This window comes from Triturus cristatus, chromosome 7 (assembly GCF_964204655.1).
Source record: "Triturus cristatus chromosome 7, aTriCri1.1, whole genome shotgun sequence".
In the NCBI taxonomy this organism is placed as follows: domain Eukaryota; kingdom Metazoa; phylum Chordata; class Amphibia; order Caudata; family Salamandridae; genus Triturus; species Triturus cristatus.
In genome coordinates, this window is record NC_140590.1 from 1,088,620,852 (window position 1) to 1,088,642,015 (window position 21,164).

Genomic DNA, 21,164 nt, shown 5'->3' on the forward strand with positions numbered 1-21,164 from the left:
ATGTACACCCGAGTACGAGTCGAACCCCCGTGTATGTACACCCGAGTACGAGTCGAACCCCCCGTGTATGTACACCTGAGTACGAGTCGAACCCCCGTGTATGTACACCCGAGTACATGTCGAACCCCCCGTGTATGTACACCCGAGTACGAGTCGAACCCCCCGTGAATGTACACCCAAGTACGAGTCGAACCCCCCCGTGTATGTACACCCGAGTACGAGTCGAACCCCCGTGTATGTACACCCGAGTACGAGTCGAACCCCCCGTGTATGTACACCCGAGTACGTGTCGAACCCCCCCGTGTATGTACACCCGAGTACGAGTCGAACCCCCATGTATGTACACCCGAGTACGTGTCGAACCCCCCGTGTATGTACACCCGAGTACGAGTCGAACCCCCCCGTGTATGTACACCCGAGTACGAGTCGAACCCCCCCTGTATGTACACCCGAGTACGTGTCGAACCCCCCCGTGTATGTACACCCGAGTACGAGTCGAACCCCCCGTGTATGTACACCCGAGTACGTGTCGAACCCCCCCGTGTATGTACACCCGAGTACGAGTCGAACCCCCCGTGTATGTACACCCGAGTACGAGTCGAACCCCCGTGTATGTACACCCGAGTACGAGTCGAACCCCCCGTGTATGTACACCCGAGTACGAGTCGAACCCCCCGTGTATGTACACCCGAGTACGTGTCGAACCCCCCCGTGTATGTACACCCGAGTACGTGTCGAACCCCCCCGTGTATGTACACCCGAGTACGTGTCGAACCCCCCCGTGTATGTACACCCGAGTACGAGTCGAACCCCCCCGTGTATGTACACCCGAGTACGAGTCGAACCCCCCGTGTATGTACACCCGAGTACGAGTCGAACCCCCCGTGTATGTACACCCGAGTACGTGTCGAACCCCCCGTGTATGTACACCCGAGTACGAGTCGAACCCCCCGTGTATGTACACCCGAGTACGTGTCGAACCCCCCGTGTATGTACACCCGAGTACGAGTCGAACCCCCCGTGTATGTACACCCGAGTACGAGTCGAACCCCCCGTGTATGTACACCCGAGTACGTGTCGAACCCCCCCGTGTATGTACACCCGAGTACGAGTCGAACCCCTGTGTATGTACACCCGAGTACCTGTCGAACCCCCCCGTGTATGTACACCCGAGTACGAGTCGAACCCCCCGTGTATGTACACCCGAGTACGAGTCGAACCCCCCCTGTATGTATACCCGAGTACATGTCGAACCCCCCCCGTGTATGTACACCCGAGTACGAGTCGAACCCCCGTGTATGTACACCCGAGTACGTGTCGAACCCCCCCGTGTATGTACACCCGAGTACGAGTCGAACCCCCCGTGTATGTACACCCGAGTACGAGTCGAACCCCCCGTGTATGTACACCCGAGTACAAGTCGAACCCCCCGTGTATGTACACCCGAGTACGTGTCGAACCCCCGTGTATGTACACCCGAGTACGAGTCGAACCCCCTGTGTATGTACACCCGAGTACGTGTCGAACCCCCCGTGTATGTACACCCGAGTACGAGTCGAACCCCCCCGTGTATGTACACCCGAGTACGAGTCGAACCCCCCGTGTATGTGCACCCGAGTACGTGTCGAACCCCCCCGTGTATGTACACCCGAGTACGAGTCGAACCCCCCGTGTATGTACACCCGAGTACGAGTCGAACCCCCGTGTATGTACACCCGAGTACGAGTCGAACCCCCCGTGTATGTACACCCGAGTACGAGTCGAACCCCCGTGTATGTACACCCGAGTACATGTCGAACCCCCCGTGTATGTACACCCGAGTACGAGTCGAACCCCCCGTGTATGTACACCCGAGTACGAGTCGAACCCCCCGTGTATGTACACCCGAGTACGTGTCGAACCCCCCCGTGTATGTACACCCGAGTACGAGTCGAACCCCTGTGTATGTACACCCGAGTACGTGTCGAACCCCCCCGTGTATGTACACCCGAGTATTTGTCGAACCCCCCGTGTATGTACACCCGAGTACGAGTCGAACCCCCCCTGTATGTACACCCGAGTACGTGTCGAACCCCCCGTGTATGTACACCCGAGTACGAGTCGAACGCCCCGTGTATGTACACCCGAGTACGTGTCGAACCCCCCCGTGTATGTACACCCGAGTATGAGTCGAACCCCCCGTGTATGTACACCCGAGTACGAGTCGAATCCCCCGTGTATGTACACCCGAGTACGAGTCGAACCCCCCGTGTATGTACACCCGAGTACAAGTCGAACCCCCCGTGTATGTACACCCGAGTACGTGTCGAACCCCCGTGTATGTACACCCGAGTACGAGTCGAACCCCCCGTGTATGTACACCCGAGTACGTGTCGAACCCCCCGTGTATGTACACCCGAGTACGAGTCGAACCCCCCCGTGTATGTATACCCGAGTACGAGTCGAACCCCCCGTGTATGTGCACCCGAGTACGTGTCGAACCCCCCCGTGTATGTACACCCGAGTACAAGTCGAACCCCCCCGTGTATGTACACCCGAGTACGAGTCGAACCCCCGTGTATGTACACCCGAGTACGAGTCGAACCCCCCGTGTATGTACACCTGAGTACGAGTCGAACCCCCGTGTATGTACACCCGAGTACATGTCGAACCCCCCGTGTATGTACACCCGAGTACGAGTCGAACCCCCCGTGTATGTACACCCGAGTACGAGTCGAACCCCCGTGTATGTACACCCGAGTACATGTCGAACCCCCCGTGTATGTACACCCGAGTACGAGTCGAACCCCCCGTGTATGTACACCCGAGTACGAGTCGAACCCCCCGTGTATGTACACCCGAGTACGTGTCGAACCCCCCCGTGTATGTACACCCGAGTACGAGTCGAACCCCTGTGTATGTACACCCGAGTACGTGTCGAACCCCCCCGTGTATGTACACCCGAGTATTTGTCGAACCCCCCGTGTATGTACACCCGAGTACGAGTCGAACCCCCCCTGTATGTACACCCGAGTACGTGTCGAACCCCCCGTGTATGTACACCCGAGTACGAGTCGAACGCCCCGTGTATGTACACCCGAGTACGTGTCGAACCCCCCCGTGTATGTACACCCGAGTATGAGTCGAACCCCCCGTGTATGTACACCCGAGTACGAGTCGAATCCCCCGTGTATGTACACCCGAGTACGAGTCGAACCCCCGTGTATGTACACCCGAGTACAAGTCGAACCCCCCGTGTATGTACACCCGAGTACGTGTCGAACCCCCGTGTATGTACACCCGAGTACGAGTCGAACCCCCCGTGTATGTACACCCGAGTACGTGTCGAACCCCCCGTGTATGTACACCCGAGTACGAGTCGAACCCCCCCGTGTATGTATACCCGAGTACGAGTCGAACCCCCCGTGTATGTGCACCCGAGTACGTGTCGAACCCCCCCGTGTATGTACACCCGAGTACAAGTCGAACCCCCCCGTGTATGTACACCCGAGTACGAGTCGAACCCCCGTGTATGTACACCCGAGTACGAGTCGAACCCCCCGTGTATGTACACCTGAGTACGAGTCGAACCCCCGTGTATGTACACCCGAGTACATGTCGAACCCCCCGTGTATGTACACCCGAGTACGAGTCGAACCCCCCGTGAATGTACACCCAAGTACGAGTCGAACCCCCCCGTGTATGTACACCCGAGTACGAGTCGAACCCCCGTGTATGTACACCCGAGTACGAGTCGAACCCCCCGTGTATGTACACCCGAGTACGTGTCGAACCCCCCCGTGTATGTACACCCGAGTACGAGTCGAACCCCCATGTATGTACACCCGAGTACGAGTCGAACCCCCCCGTGTATGTACACCCGAGTACGAGTCGAACCCCCCCGTGTATGTACACCCGAGTACGAGTCGAACCCCCCCTGTATGTACACCCGAGTACGTGTCGAACCCCCCCGTGTATGTACACCCGAGTACGAGTCGAACCCCCCGTGTATGTACACCCGAGTACGTGTCGAACCCCCCCGTGTATGTACACCCGAGTACGAGTCGAACCCCCCGTGTATGTACACCCGAGTACGAGTCGAACCCCCCGTGTATGTACACCCGAGTACGAGTCGAACCCCCCGTGTATGTACACCCGAGTACGAGTCGAACCCCCCGTGTATGTACACCCGAGTACGTGTCGAACCCCCCCGTGTATGTACACCCGAGTACGTGTCGAACCCCCCCGTGTATGTACACCCGAGTACGTGTCGAACCCCCCCGTGTATGTACACCCGAGTACGAGTCGAACCCCCCCGTGTATGTACACCCGAGTACGAGTCGAACCCCCCGTGTATGTACACCCGAGTACGAGTCGAACCCCCCGTGTATGTACACCCGAGTACGTGTCGAACCCCCCGTGTATGTACACCCGAGTACGAGTCGAACCCCCCGTGTATGTACACCCGAGTACGTGTCGAACCCCCCGTGTATGTACACCCGAGTACGAGTCGAACCCCCCGTGTATGTACACCCGAGTACGAGTCGAACCCCCCGTGTATGTACACCCGAGTACGTGTCGAACCCCCCCGTGTATGTACACCCGAGTACGAGTCGAACCCCTGTGTATGTACACCCGAGTACCTGTCGAACCCCCCCGTGTATGTACACCCGAGTACGAGTCGAACCCCCCGTGTATGTACACCCGAGTACGAGTCGAACCCCCCCTGTATGTATACCCGAGTACATGTCGAACCCCCCCCGTGTATGTACACCCGAGTACGAGTCGAACCCCCGTGTATGTACACCCGAGTACGTGTCGAACCCCCCCGTGTATGTACACCCGAGTACGAGTCGAACCCCCCGTGTATGTACACCCGAGTACGAGTCGAACCCCCCGTGTATGTACACCCGAGTACAAGTCGAACCCCCCGTGTATGTACACCCGAGTACGTGTCGAACCCCCGTGTATGTACACCCGAGTACGAGTCGAACCCCCTGTGTATGTACACCCGAGTACGTGTCGAACCCCCCGTGTATGTACACCCGAGTACGAGTCGAACCCCCCCGTGTATGTACACCCGAGTACGAGTCGAACCCCCCGTGTATGTGCACCCGAGTACGTGTCGAACCCCCCCGTGTATGTACACCCGAGTACGAGTCGAACCCCCCGTGTATGTACACCCGAGTACGAGTCGAACCCCCGTGTATGTACACCCGAGTACGAGTCGAACCCCCCGTGTATGTACACCCGAGTACGAGTCGAACCCCCGTGTATGTACACCCGAGTACATGTCGAACCCCCCGTGTATGTACACCCGAGTACGAGTCGAACCCCCCGTGTATGTACACCCAAGTACGAGTCGAACCCCCCCGTGTATGTACACCCGAGTACGAGTCGAACCCCCGTGTATGTACACCCGAGTACGAGTCGAACCCCCCGTGTATGTACACCCGAGTACGTGTCGAACCCCCCCGTGTATGTACACCCGAGTACGAGTCGAACCCCCATGTATGTACACCCGAGTACGTGTCGAACCCCCCGTGTATGTACACCCGAGTACGAGTCGAACCCCCCGTGTATGTACACCCGAGTACGAGTCGAACCCCCCCTGTATGTACACCCGAGTACGTGTCGAACCTCCCCGTGTATGTACACCCGAGTACGAGTCGAACCCCCCGTGTATGTACACCCGAGTACGTGTCGAACCCCCCGTGTATGTACACCCGAGTACGAGTCGAACCCCCCGTGTATGTACACCCGAGTACAAGTCGAACCCCCCGTGTATGTACACCCGAGTACGAGTCGAACCCCCCGTGTATGTACACCCGAGTATGAGTCGAACCCCCCGTGTATGTACACCCGAGTACGTGTCGAACCCCCCCGTGTATGTACACCCGAGTACGAGTCGAACCCCCCCGTGTATGTACACCCGAGTACGAGTCGAACCCCCCGTGTATGTACACCCGAGTACGATTCGAACCCCCCGTGTATGTACACCCGAGTACGTGTCGAACCCCCCGTGTATGTACACCCGAGTACGTGTCGAACCCCCCGTGTATGTACACCCGAGTACGAGTCGAACCCCCCGTGTATGTACACCCGAGTACGTGTCGAACCCCCCGTGTATGTACACCCGAGTACGAGTCGAACCCCCCGTGTATGTACACCCGAGTACGAGTCGAACCCCCCGTGTATGTACACCCGAGTACGTGTCGAACCCCCCCATGTATGTACACCCGAGTACGAGTCGAACCCCTGTGTATGTACACCCGAGTACGTGTCGAACCCCCCGTGTATGTACACCCGAGTACGAGTCGAACCCCCCGTGTATGTACACCCGAGTACGAGTCGAACCCCCCGTGTATGTACACCCGAGTACGTGTCGAACCCCCCCGTGTATGTACACCCGAGTACGAGTCGAACCCCTGTGTATGTACACCCGAGTACGTGTCGAACCCCCCCGTGTATGTACACCCGAGTATTTGTCGAACCCCCCGTGTATGTACACCCGAGTACGAGTCGAACCCCCCCTGTATGTACACCCGAGTACGTGTCGAACCCCCCCGTGTATGTACACCCGAGTACGAGTCGAACCCCCCGTGTATGTACACCCGAGTACGTGTCGAACCCCCCCGTGTATGTACACCCGAGTATGAGTCGAACCCCCCGTGTATGTACACCCGAGTACGAGTCGAATCCCCCGTGTATGTACACCCGAGTACGAGTCGAACCCCCCGTGTATGTACACCCGAGTTCAAGTCGAACCCCCCGTGTATGTACACCCGAGTACGTGTCGAACCCCCGTGTATGTACACCCGAGTACGAGTCGAACCCCCCGTGTATGTACACCCGAGTACGTGTCGAACCCCCCGTGTATGTACACCCGAGTACGAGTCGAACCCCCCCGTGTATGTATACCCGAGTACGAGTCGAACCCCCCGTGTATGTGCACCCGAGTACGTGTCGAACCCCCCCGTGTATGTACACCCGAGTACGTGTCGAACCCCCCCGTGTATGTACACCCGAGTACGAGTCGAACCCCCCCGTGTATGTACACCCGAGTACGAGTCAAACCCCCGTGTATGTACACCCGAGTACGAGTCGAACCCCCCGTGTATGTACACCTGAGTACGAGTCGAACCCCCGTGTATGTACACCCGAGTACATGTCGAACCCCCCGTGTATGTACACCCGAGTACGAGTCGAACCCCCCGTGTATGTACACCCAAGTACAAGTCGAACCCCCCCGTGTATGTACACCCGAGTACGAGTCGAACCCCCGTGTATGTACACCCGAGTACGAGTCGAACCCCCCGTGTATGTACACCCGAGTACGTGTCGAACCCCCCCGTGTATGTACACCCGAGTACGAGTCGAACCCCCATGTATGTACACCCGAGTACGTGTCGAACCCCCCGTGTATGTACACCCGAGTACGAGTCGAACCCCCCCGTGTATGTACACCCGAGTACGAGTCGAACCCCCCCTGTATGTACACCCGAGTACGTGTCGAACCCCCCCGTGTATGTACACCCGAGTACGAGTCGAACCCCCTGTGTATGTACACCCGAGTACGTGTCGAACCCCCCCGTGTATGTACACCCGAGTACGAGTCGAACCCCCCGTGAATGTACACCCGAGTACGAGTCGAACCCCCCGTGTATGTACACCCGAGTACGAGTCGAACCCCCCGTGTATGTACACCCGAGTACGAGTCGAACCCCCCGTGTATGTACACCCGAGTACGTGTCGAACCCCCCCGTGTATGTACACCCGAGTACGTGTCGAACCCCCCCGTGTATGTACACCCGAGTACGTGTCGAACCCCCCCGTGTATGTACACCCGAGTACGAGTCGAACCCCCCGTGTATGTACACCCGAGTACGAGTCGAACCCCCCGTGTATGTACACCCGAGTACGTGTCGAACCCCCCGTGTATGTACACCCGAGTACGAGTCGAACCCCCCGTGTATGTACACCCGAGTACGTGTCGAACCCCCCGTGTATGTACACCCGAGTACGAGTCGAACCCCCCGTGTATGTACACCCGAGTACGAGTCGAACCCCCCGTGTATGTACACCCGAGTACGTGTCGAACCCCCCCGTGTATGTACACCCGAGTACGAGTCGAACCCCTGTGTATGTACACCCGAGTACGTGTCGAACCCCCCCGTGTATGTACACCCGAGTACGAGTCGAACCCCCCGTGTATGTACGCCCGAGTACGAGTCGAACCCCCCCTGTATGTATACCCGAGTACGTGTCGAACCCCCCCGTGTATGTACACCCGAGTACGAGTCGAACCCCCGTGTATGTACACCCGAGTACGTGTCGAACCCCCCCGTGTATGTACACCCGAGTACGAGTCGAACCCCCCGTGTATGTACACCCGAGTACGAGTCGAACCCCCCGTGTATGTACACCCGAGTACGAGTCGAACCCCCCGTGTATGTACACCCGAGTACAAGTCGAACCCCCCGTGTATGTACACCCGAGTACGTGTCGAACCCCCGTGTATGTACACCCGAGTACGAGTCGAACCCCCCGTGTATGTACACCCGAGTACGTGTCGAACCCCCCGTGTATGTACACCCGAGTACGAGTCGAACCCCCCCGTGTATGTACACCCGAGTACGAGTCGAACCCCCCGTGTATGTGCACCCGAGTACGTGTCGAACCCCCCCGTGTATGTACACCCGAGTACGAGTCGAACCCCCCCGTGTATGTACACCCGAGTACGAGTCGAACCCCCGTGTATGTACACCCGAGTACGAGTCGAACCCCCCGTGTATGTACACCCGAGTACGAGTCGAACCCCCGTGTATGTACACCCGAGTACATGTCGAACCCCCGTGTAAGTACACCCGAGTACGAGTCGAACCCCCCTGTGTGTACACCCAAGTACGAGTCGAACCCCCCCGTGTATGTACACCCGAGTACGAGTCGAACCCCCGTGTATGTACACCCGAGTACGAGTCGAACCCCCCGTGTATGTACACCCGAGTACGTGTCGAACCCCCCCGTGTATGTACACCCGAGTACGAGTCGAACCCCCATGTATGTACACCCGAGTACGTGTCGAATCCCCCGTGTATGTACACCCGAGTACGAGTCGAACCCCCCCGTGTATGTACACCCGAGTACGAGTCGAACCCCCCCTGTATGTACACCCGAGTACGTGTCGAACCTCCCCGTGTATGTACACCCGAGTACGAGTCGAACCCCCCGTGTATGTACACCCGAGTACGTGTCGAACCCCCCGTGTATGTACACCCGAGTACGAGTCGAACCCCCCGTGTATGTACACCCGAGTACAAGTCGAACCCCCCGTGTATGTACACCCGAGTACGAGTCGAACCCCCCGTGTATGTACACCCGAGTATGAGTCGAACCCCCCGTGTATGTACACCCGAGTACGTGTTGAACCCCCCCGTGTATGTACACCCGAGTACGAGTCGAACCCCCCCGTGTATGTACACCCGAGTACGAGTCGAACCCCCCGTGTATGTACACCCGAGTACGATTCGAACCCCCCGTGTATGTACACCCGAGTACGTGTCGAACCCCCCGTGTATGTACACCCGAGTACGTGTCGAACCCCCCGTGTATGTACACCCGAGTACGAGTCGAACCCCCCGTGTATGTACACCCGAGTACGTGTCGAACCCCCCGTGTATGTACACCCGAGTACGAGTCGAACCCCCCCGTGTATGTACACCCGAGTACGAGTCGAACCCCCCGTGTATGTACACCCGAGTACGTGTCGAACCCCCCCGTGTATGTACACCCAAGTACGAGTCGAACCCCTGTGTATGTACACCCGAGTACGTGTCGAACCCCCCCGTGTATGTACACCCGAGTACGAGTCGAACCCCCCGTGTATGTACACCCGAGTACGAGTCGAACCCCCCCTGTATGTATACCCGAGTACGTGTCGAACCCCCCCCGTGTATGTACACCCGAGTACGAGTCGAACCCCCGTGTATGTACACCCGAGTACGTGTCGAACCCCCCCGTGTATGTACACCCGAGTACGAGTCGAACCCCCCGTGTATGTACACCCGAGTACGAGTCGAACCCCCCGTGTATGTACACCCGAGTACGAGTCGAACCCCCCGTGTATGTACACCCGAGTACAAGTCGAACCCCCCGTGTATGTACACCCGAGTACGTGTCGAACCCCCGTGTATGTACACCCGAGTACGAGTCGAACCCCCCGTGTATGTACACCCGAGTACGTGTCGAACCCCCCGTGTATGTACACCCGAGTACGAGTCGAACCCCCCCGTGTATGTACACCCGAGTACGAGTCGAACCCCCCGTGTATGTGCACCCGAGTACGTGTCGAACCCCCCCGTGTATGTACACCCGAGTACGAGTCGAACCCCCCCGTGTATGTACACCCGAGTACGAGTCGAACCCCCCGTGTATTTACACCCGAGTACGAGTCGAACCCCCGTGTATGTACACCCGAGTACATGTCGAACCCCCCGTGTATGTACACCCGAGTACGAGTCAAACCCCCTGTGTATGTACACCCAAGTACGAGTCGAACCCCCCGTGTATGTACACCTGAGTACGAGTCGAACCCCCGTGTATGTACACCCGAGTACGAGTCGAACCTCCCGTGTATGTACACCCGAGTACGTGTCGAACCCCCCCATGTATGTACACCCCAGTACGAGTCGAACCCCCATGTATGTACACCCGAGTACGTGTCGAACCCCCCGTGTATGTACACCCGAGTACGAGTCGAACCCCCCCGTGTATGTACACCCGAGTACGAGTCGAACCCCCCCTGTATGTACACCCGAGTACGTGTCGAACCTCCCCGTGTATGTACACCCGAGTACGAGTCGAACCCCCCGTGTATGTACACCCGAGTACGTGTCGAACCCCCCCGTGTATGTACACCCGAGTACGAGTCGAACCCCCCGTGTATGTACACCCGAGTACGAGTCGAACCCCCCGTGTATGTACACCCGAGTACGAGTCGAACCCCCCGTGTATGTACACCCGAGTATGAGTCGAACCCCCCGTGTATGTACACCCGAGTACGTGTCGAACCCCCCCGTGTATGTACACCCGAGTACGAGTCGAACCCCCCCGTGTATGTACACCCGAGTACGAGTCGAACCCCCCGTGTATGTACACCCGAGTACGAGTCGAACCCCCCGTGTATGTACACCCGAGTACGTGTCGAACCCCCCGTGTATGTACACCCGAGTACGAGTCGAACCCCCCGTGTATGTACACCCGAGTACGTGTCGAACCCCCTTGTGTATGTACACCCGTGTATGTTCGAGTCGTACCCCCACCCGTGTATGTACGGTGTGTACCCCCAGCGCGTAGCGCTGGGGGTACGCACCGTACATACACGGGTGGGGGTACGACTCGAACGTACACGGGTGTACATACATGGGGGGGTTTGACACGTACTCGGGTGTACATACACGGGGGGGTTCGACACGTACACGGGTGTACATACACGGGGGCGTTCGACACGTACACGGGTGTACATACACGGGGGGTACGGCGCGTACATGCGGGGGCTGGGGGGGTACGGCGCGTACATGCGGGGGCTGGGGGGGATGGCGCATACATGCGGGGGCTGGGGGGGTACGGCGCGTACATGCGGGGGCTGGGGGGGGACGGCGCGTACATGCGGGGGCTGGGGGGGTACGGCGCGTACATGCGGGGGCTGGGGGGGGATGGCGCGTACATGCGGGGGCTGGGGGGGTACGGCGCGTACATGCGGGGGCTGGGGGGGGGTACGGCACGTACATGCGGGGGCTGGGGGGGGTACGGCGCGTACCGGGCATCTGTTTGGACGTCTCCATGGTTGCTATTGGAGTTCGGTGCGGACGGTCTTTTAACCATACGGTTGTACATTCGGACGCCCGGGACGGTTCGTGATTCCCCGGTCGGACTTCGCTTTTCACGTTTGTACAGTAAATCGTCCAAGGACGTGTCGGACACTTTTTCTGACCTGAGGACGTGTGGGGAATTATTCCCAATGCGACTCGTACCGGATACGAGTCGTACGGGATTTTTTTTTACCGGATCGTAATTGGCACCTATGTTTATTCACTGCTTAATGTCGGTGTTTCACTTGTTTAAAATATTAAATGGGATAACGTTCCCTAAAGACACTGAACGAACCGACAATCACTGTGTCAACAGTGTATACACAGCATAAATCTGCCACTACTGCAACCATATAGGAATGTGACCTTACTCCTGTTCTTGTCCTCGTACCAGAAGTAACAAGCATTTTCAATGCAATAGGTCTCTCATTTATGAATGTTTAAGCTATTGGCATTGTAAATGACAATGCCTCTTATTTCTGTGTTTTTTAAAGCAACACATATAAAAGGCATTGTCATTTTTATTGCCAATAGCTCAAACTCACAATTGCAAGGCCACTCTAATGGTAGACGCGCCCCTTTCTTTAGATGCTGCTCGCCGTATTCAGGTTACAGCAAGCAGCATCTAAAGAAAGGAGCGCGGCCAACATTAAAAGTGAAAGTGCCTTCACCCAAAGCAATTTTTTTAAATTAATTTAAAAGGTTCTGTAGCGTGGTCACTAAAGTGAAAGCAGCCCACGCTGGTAATTAAATGAATAAATAAGCGTGGCTGCTAAAGTGAAAGCAAAACCACACTGTAAATTAAATAATTAAATAAGCGCGTTCGCTATAGTTAAAGGGGACCGTGCTATAATTTGAATACAAACAATATGAAAGCAGGCGGCCTGCTGCGATGTCGTGGATGGAATAGGGGAAGATCATGAAAGAAAATAGTGCTCACCGACTTATAAAGCAGACCGTGTAAAAACACAAGTAAAAAGTCCAGTCGTTATGGCAGGTTACAAATGCAGACAAGGTGGTCGCATCATAATGAGGTGGTTGGGACATCCGGTTTTCAAGACGGTGTCGTCCGTCCGACATCGAGATAGGCCCCTTAGTGTCATCAGTTTTGTGAAATATAACCATGAAACCATACATCCGGTTGACACTGAATTAATATCTTAGGCATTGATGACTGATGAATAGTAAAATTGAAGAATTAATGCGAATAAGGAGCTGAAACAGTTATTTTAGCATTGTTTAAAACTGCCCTGATTATAAAATAGTCTGACCAGTGACACTTGGAATGGAGAATAAAAATGCACCATATCTTAGTAGATAGGGCACATTTTTTCTCTCTCCCTTTGATGCAAGGCAGCGAGCAACTCTGGTGCAGAGTTGCTTGAGTCAAAGAATAGTAAATCTGGGCCTCAGTCTCACCAGCTCCAACTTAAACTTTCAATGACTCACTTGTTTTCACTCACACTCACATGCCTGTACATACAGATGCACTTACTCACACATACACACGCACTCTCACACACACTCTCTCCCTTAAGAGTACTCTCACTCGCAAGCACTCACACGACATACATTTAAAACCATTTTTACTTCCCACAGCTCCATCCAAAGGACCTAAGTGTGCTCCATTTTTAATTACACTAAAAGTGAATTACTGAATGTTATTAACGAGCAGAACAAAAGTAATGTAGGAATTCTTGCCACTGAATTTGCCACTTCTGAGGCCAGTTCTTTTAAAGACAGTGCCAAGAGACAGCCCCTAAATGACATGTTTTGAGTGGAGGCAGGAGGGAGCATGACTAGTTCAGAGCCCTGCTACATCTCTCTTGTCCAGGTGTCTCCAGTCTCACTCTTACCTCACCCTGAGTTTGCAAACCGAAGATTACTGGATACAGTATTTGTGGCACCAGAAATTCCCAGTCCAACATACTACAATACTCATAATTGCCCACAGTAAATTAGTAACCCCCCAGAGGATATTGCTCCAGGTCACATATCATGAAGGCCATTCAGGTACTTACCCTTGCACCCATCCTCTAATACATACAGGAATACTGCAGGTTGGCAACAAATTATTAAATATGTCTTTGCAATACATTTAGGTAATCAGTTAAAAAATAGAAGAATGATCTTAAAATAAAATTTTAGTGAAAAATTCATACCATTCTCTTCGGACAGTCAGTGTTAACAGGTAGACCCTTAATACCCCCTTGAAAAGCCACCAGATCTAGAATAAGAGAGATGGAAAACAAATAATTAGCGCTATCACAAACAGAAATATGTTTTCCAAAACAACAATGACGAATAGGTTTCCTTCTGTGGTTTCTTCTTTCTCACCTGTAATTACCACATGTCTTATTCGAAGTGGCAAAATGACTTCAATGTATCATGAGTGAGAATGTGTTTTACATTTGGGGCCCTGTGTTGATGTGCTGTGTATTCTGCATGACTAAAAACAAAAGAGAGTATGTAGTTCCTTATAAGAGTCTTAAGCAGGAAGGGAGCCAGGATAACTATTACTATGGACGTCGTCCACTGATATTCCGAGGGGATAGGGAAATTCCCTTATTTGGAACTAGGGCCCTCACACACCCAGCCAGCTAGGTGTCATGCTTCATCACGGGCACCCAATATGGGGCTCTTTGGCGGAGATCTTTTGTTCCACGCCGTATGGTGTAGTGGGGGTGAGGGGCCCAGTGTGAGTAGATGTGGTGAATAGGTGTGTGCAGTGATTAAAACAGGTAAGGGAATCCAATAAGAGACCTTTATTCAGATAGGTTCCCTGCCTCATTAAAATGAAGGTCGAGCGGCGTATATGTGACTGTGATAAATAAGGATACATACGCTCCACTCGTAGCTATGCAGGTCAACATGTTTCTTGCCTTGCTCGTCAGGAGGATCGACTGGCAATTCTTCAGGACCAAGTAACATACATCTGCACATCGTGGCGAGGTGGGTACACCTACCTCTTAAATGATCAAAATGTGGGAGCTGTGACCACAGCCCTGGAGGACGACCTATAGAAGAGCAACAATAAATACACAAAAACAAATTGGTATTGGTCGGTGTAGACATAGTAACAGAAATAACTCTCTCAGCACTGCAATTATTTGGTGTTTAATAATGATGACCCTTTTTAAGAACATTCATGCTTCACATTGTTGCAAAACTAAAGTGCCAATGTTTCTTGAAAGGCTTACAGAGAATTATTAGTACAAAAGTTTAAAAACAGGACTCAAACTAGTCATGAGGATAGTGGTACGTGGACTCACCTACAATTGTAAGAATCATACCTCAGCAGCTGCCGGCGGATAAAAAGACACCTATTGTGTAGTGTCCTGTAGGGACAAAACAGATGAAAAATTCACCAATTGGTAGCGGACACGAAAAGATTAGGAAAATACCTGTAGTGGAAAAACAAATGTGGGAGGGTGGAGGGGAGGGCAACGTAATGCAAGTGAAACACCAGCACCTGGGAAGAATCAAGCACAGCCCCCAAGCTAGTCGGAATCCGGAGAACCATCACAGACCCTGTAAAAAACTACTCGTACAGGAACACCACAGTGTGGGGGGGGGTTATAGGAGAATCTTCTTCCTGTTTAAACGGCTCGTACTCGTGGTAGTTAAATCCTAGTGTAATGCACTTGATTACCTCCATATTAGCCGCCTCTCACCCAAAGTAGGAACCTCAGTGACATGGCAAACGGCGGCCAAGGCCGCTCGAGCATAAACTAACGCTCACCTGGACAGCGAGGAATCCACATGTGAGACCTACCCCTCCGCCGGTGGAACCAAGTGGCTACAGACAGCTTCAGTGTGTGCCTATAGAACCACCGGCTATCGAATGTGGGCGGGGCCAGCCTCCAGTAGGAAACTGCAAGTAATCTCGCCTGTGGATCAGTACACCATCGGCTCAAACACGGGGGTAACCATGTCGGCCATCTTTAAATGGTGTAATGCTCTCTCGGGCATCAAATTTAACTAGTACTGCAGTGTCCTTGATATGGCGCTGTGGGGCTGCTGTATATGGGTAATTGTAATTGTAATTGTAAAGAGATTTCTAGAGCGCATGGCTGCCCTTAAGCGTCCCAGCGCTAGTAGATGCACCAGAGAGATCAACCGATTGATGCGCAGATGATTATGGGAACAGCCATGTCTTTTGTAACTTTCAAAAAGGAAGCAGATTGTGTTGGGCCCGGAGGTCAAGCGGAAGGGAATTCCACAACTTGGACGCGTGAAAGGCAAAGCGCCGGCCTCCTGAGCGAGCTTTCCTTATCTTGGAAATTTGAGTCAAATGGGCGTGGGAGGATCGGAGAGTTCTGGTAGTGGTGTACGGGACAATAAGGTCCTTTAGGATAGACGGGGCTTTTCCCTGGAGGATTTTGTGGGTTAGGCACAAGGCCTTAAAATGCACCCTTTGCTCTACGGGCAGCCAATGTAAAGCTCTAATCGCTGGTTTAGCAGAACAGCGGGTCTTAGTGTTTGTAAGAATCCGAGCAGCAGCGTTTTGCATGACCTGTAGTCTGGCAGTCACTTTCTTAGGTGCGCCGAGATATAGGGCATTACCATAATCCAGTCTGGACAGGATAAGACCCTGTAAGAGGAGTTTCCTTGACTGGAAGGGGAGCAGGGGAAGAATCTTGCGGGTGGTGCGTAAAAGACCAAGGCATATTCCAGCCGTTTTTCTTGCCTGGGTACTTAAGGTGAGATTTTGATCAAGCCAAATCCCCAAACTTTTGATTTCAGCTTTGGGGGTTGGAGGCTCGCCCATGCATGGGGGCCACAGAGACTCCGGCCGGAAATGGGATTGGTTGCCCAGCACTATTATCTCCGTTTTGTCGCCATTGAGTTTTAGATGTGATAAGTTCATCCAGCTGACTATGTCCCCCAGGCAGGAGTGCAGATCTATATTGGAATTATCCTGCCGACTGAGGGAGACAACCAGCTGGGTGTCATCCGCGTAGGACAGGAGTTTGATACCATACGGGATGACAATACCTTCTAATGGCGACATATACACGTTGAAGAGCGTAGGGGTTAAAGATGAGCCCTGAGGTACTCCGCAGCGTATAGGAGTCTCCCTGGAGATGAAATCACCTTCCGCCACCTGGAAAGAGCTGTTGTAAAGAAAGGATTTTAGCCACAACAGGGCCGGGCCAGAGATACCAAGGTCACGGAGTCTCTGGACCAGGATACTGTGGTTGACGGTGTCGAAAGCCGCGCTGAGGTCCAGAAGGATCACTGCCACTGATCCTCCTGCATCAATGATTTTCCTAGCTTCTTCGACGACCGCCACCATCGCTGTTTCCGTACCCTGGCCCGGGCAGAATCCTGTCTGTGAAGATTTTAGCAATTTGTTGCTTTCCAGGTAATTTGATAGCTGGCTGTTGATGAACTTTTCAGCTATCTTGCTCACGCATGGGAGCAGGGAAATAGGCCTGAAGTTGGCGAAGTTATTAGGGTCAAGATTAGGCTTCTTGAGTAAGGCCTTGACTATCGCTTTCTTCCAGCTTGGCGGGACCAGACCACTTTCTATAGATGAATTTATCAGATTCACCATGGGTGCAAGAATGGTGGAAGCAACTTGTTTAAGGTGTCTGACTGGTGCTGGATCATGTGGGGACCCGCTTTTAAGGGATTGGAGGATGGGCCGTAGGGTTTCCTCACAGATGGGAAGGAACATGTCAAGTTCTATGTTCGGATTCTGAGTCGGCTCTGAATGAGTAGGTGAAGGATTGTCAGGAGGAAGGGGGGGGGATGTAGGAGGATATTTTTAATTTTTTGGTCAAAAAACGTGGCTAGCTCATTGCAGTGGTTATCCGGGAATTTAAATGTAAGAGGTGGTTCTGGGGTTTTTAAAAGTTTTTTCATGATTTGAAATGTTTCTCTAGACGAGCAGGATGCCTTGCTAATTTTATCATTGATAAAGACTATTTGCGCATTTTTTAGAGCTTTTTTGTAGGTAAGAATAGCTCCTTTGTATTCCCTTTTACTGTTGGGATCGAAGTCTTTTCTCCATATTCTTTCCGCTCTCTTGCAGTTTTTTTTAGGAGGCGAATCTCATGAGAAAACCACGGGGAGGTGGCTTTTTTCCTGGGTTTTAGATACGGTTTTTTTGGCAAAACGGTATCAAGGGAATTTTCAATCCAGGACGTAAACTGCACGTCCGCAAAGTGAGGGTTACTATCAGGCTGTGGCCTGGTGTGTTCTAGTACACGCATCCATTTATCCCGGTCAAGTTTCGGCCAAGGGCGCGAGAGTCTGCCCGGTGCTTGGTTGGGAGGAGAGTAGGTCTTGATCAGCAGGCTAAAAGGAATAAGTCGGTGATCAGTCCAGGGCACTGGAATAGGTATTCCCACCCTAAGATCAGGGAAATTGCAAAAAATAGGATCAAGCAAGTGTCCCAGATTATGCGTGGGAAGATTGTTTAATAGGTGAAGTTGGTGAGCTGCAAGGTCTAAAATCAAATCGGAGGCAGTGGCATCATTGGTGTTATCAAACTGAACGTTGAGGTCTCCTAAAATTAGGAAATTGGGCCGAGTGCTAGCCAGGGCCACAGAACATTCCAAGAGTGAGTTATGGAACTGTCCCATGGCTCCTGGTGGACGGTAGATGAGAACTCCTGAGAGGGAGTTACAGGGGGAAATTTGAATAATGAAATGCGTGTTTTCGCAGTCCGTCATTGGGCTATCGAGAAATCTGCAAGAGAATGAGTCTTTGAAAATGACGGCTATTCCCCCTCCCCTGCCCTTCGGACGGTTCAGATGTTGTATAAGGAAACCTTGGGGCAGTGCCTGCACGATATCAGCATCTGAATGAGGGGCGAGCCATGTTTTAGTAAGAAACAGAATCTCTAGATGATGCTCTTCAATGAGTAGATGTATTTCGTGGGCATGTTTGGGGAGTGATCTGCAGTTAATCAGAGCCATATTTATAATTGTATGGTTGTTGTATTCGTCTGAGGCTTGAAGATGTGTCTGTCCACCTTGCATGTAATGCTTAAAAGTTGCACCTAATGTACTATGAGAGAATACATTAGGAAACATTTCAAACTTGCCATTTAGTCTGACTTATGGCTCTTTGTTCGATTGGATTTGTCCTTGGGGAGATGGGCTAGAAGGTGCCACCATTTGGGGCTGCTTTCCTTGAGTGATTAATGATGGATGTGAGAAGAAGGGGGAGGAGCCTTGGGAAAAAAGTGTCCCAATGTTCTCCAAAAGGAGAGCGACACTACACAGTTATCAATCAAGGACATGACTCAAGGAAGGTCAAAAATACTTGGCCCATATAAAATACCTGTAGTAGTAATCGCATGCCTTTGCACCCCAAAACAGAGGAGGTGTGTAATTCCTCCCACCCTATGTAGCACATCCTAAATAGGCTAAGTGCTATTTTTGCTGGTGCCAATCCCAGGAATCAGAGTTTTCACTTTACTTTACACTGATTTTGACACTGATATATTGGCATTGCTCTTAAACTCTGGCCGCCTAATATACGTTAAATACACCTAAAGAGATTTTCACCAACCTGCTTTAAATGTGTTACTAGGTCGACCCAGAGTCAACTATTTTAAGGCTGTAAAAAGAAATGTATATTGCAATCTACGTGTTTTTGATGGGAGCAATCACATTTGTTTGTTTTGTGTGTTGATCAGTCAATGGCGATTCCGACTTAATGAATTAACTGGTTGCCCATTCGGCCATATGACCCTATATGTGTCCTCTCCAGCACTTCAACCATCTCTAAAGGTGTCTCAAAAAAGTCTTCGTATCTGTTCAACCAGTACCTTGTCAATGGCCTCCATGAGAACCTAGGGTGGAGTTACCGAGATACTTCCTCTAGTGCAAACCCTCTGAGCTATTCACTGTCTAATATTTTAAACCTGTTAGCTGGCCTCAGACATATTTTTTGTGCCTCAAGGATAGACTGGCAACTTCAATCGTGATTTTTATTTGTATGGGCTTGTGGGAGCAATCTTACTTATATTGTTTATATATTTGTTAAAGGTAGCTCATTGTATGTCTTCTTGAATACAATCACTTTGGTAGAAAGTCTTGAAGCAATCGATGTATAGCTGGATCATAAAATGACCAATCATTTTAGTGTGTGCTTGGCAAGCGGCTAAAGGAGTACAGAGAAGGAATGACTTCACAGTGTATTTTGAAACTAGATTTGGAATACTTTCATCAATTTTGTTTCCCACATTGTTAAAAAACAAAAACAACACCTGACAACGTGCCCCAAAAGTAAAAGAGGGTTTAAATAACAATGCACTTTCATAATCCCCATCCTAACCTCACACTCTCTTGCCACACTCCACTCAATTATGATACTGTAAAGTCCACAGAGTATTGGGTATTAAAAAAGAAAACTCCAACATGTATAGAAACATATAAGAGAAGAAACTAAAGAGCTTCCTATTTACTTTTAAAAAGAATGCCCACAAGCAAACATTGTATCTCTTGTTATAATTGGGGCTCTCTTGAACTCCCGCTTTCACAGATTATATTGAGTCCTGGAGGTGCGCTGAAGAATTCTTATTTATTAGAATTAAGGTCCTTACAAAACCACATTCTCTCACCCCACTCCCTGAGCATAGAATGGACACTTACCAAGGGAGCAGCTGACTGCCACCAACAGAAAAGCGAGAGCGATCTTCATGGCTGAGAGATGGCTGGGTATCGGGATGTGATCTGGAGTACACAAGGTTCAATCTCAAGGTGTCTCTGTCAGCCCAGAGCTCCTATCTTTATACTGGAAGCGACCAGTCAGATCCTGCCAGCAGATCTGATGTCAGGTCATGTGACAATTGTACCAGTTTGATTCTTGGCCGTGGGATCAATCAATGTTGACTCAACAGCTGCCAATTTCTCTCAACCTTCATTCTCATGTTCCATCCAAAGGGAGGAGCTAAAAACGTTAATTGGCAGCTCTCTGTTTTTGTTTTAAAGAACAGGACACGTAAGCATAGGTGGACATTTATATTTACACCAACAAACTATGTCCTTTGCATGTTATTTAATTGTCTTCTTTCCACATTTTCTTTATATTATTATTTCAGTTGGAAGGATGCATAACCATGGTTTACAGGGCTAAACAGATCCGGTGATTACAATGTGTGGACCCCCTGGGATTTGCAAACTTAATGCAGAACTTCAAAAAAGGAGGCAGTGCTGCGAGTGAAGGCCACGCATGTCTAAACCAAGTAAAAAAAATATTGAGCCTTCGGTTCCTAAAATGCTGTAAGTCAGCCAGGGGCGTAGCTAGAGCTTGTGGCGCCCGGGGCTATCCCTCAGATTGCCACCCCTGGAGGAG

General features: G+C 52.2%; 1 protein-coding gene across 4 annotated transcripts in view; it reads right to left on the reverse strand.

The window, feature by feature from the left end:
• LOC146811142 (uncharacterized) overlaps positions 1-20,571 on the reverse strand; it is a 442,239-nt gene extending 421,668 nt beyond the window's left edge. For 2 of the 4 annotated variants that reach the window (XM_085618207.1, XM_085618208.1), the window contains exons 1-4: positions 20,462-20,571; positions 15,122-15,187; positions 14,816-14,866; positions 14,012-14,076 (exon numbers count right to left, since the gene is read on the reverse strand). In XM_085618207.1, coding sequence (XP_085474333.1) covers positions 14,012-14,076; positions 14,816-14,866; positions 15,122-15,140 — 135 coding nt within the window. In that variant the 5' untranslated portion in view covers positions 15,141-15,187; positions 20,462-20,571. The remainder of the gene's footprint in view (positions 1-14,011; positions 14,077-14,815; positions 14,867-15,121; positions 15,188-20,461) is intronic. The other 2 variants (XM_085618209.1, XM_085618206.1) reach the window with 2 other exon arrangements.
• Between the last annotated feature and the right edge of the window lie 593 nt (positions 20,572-21,164).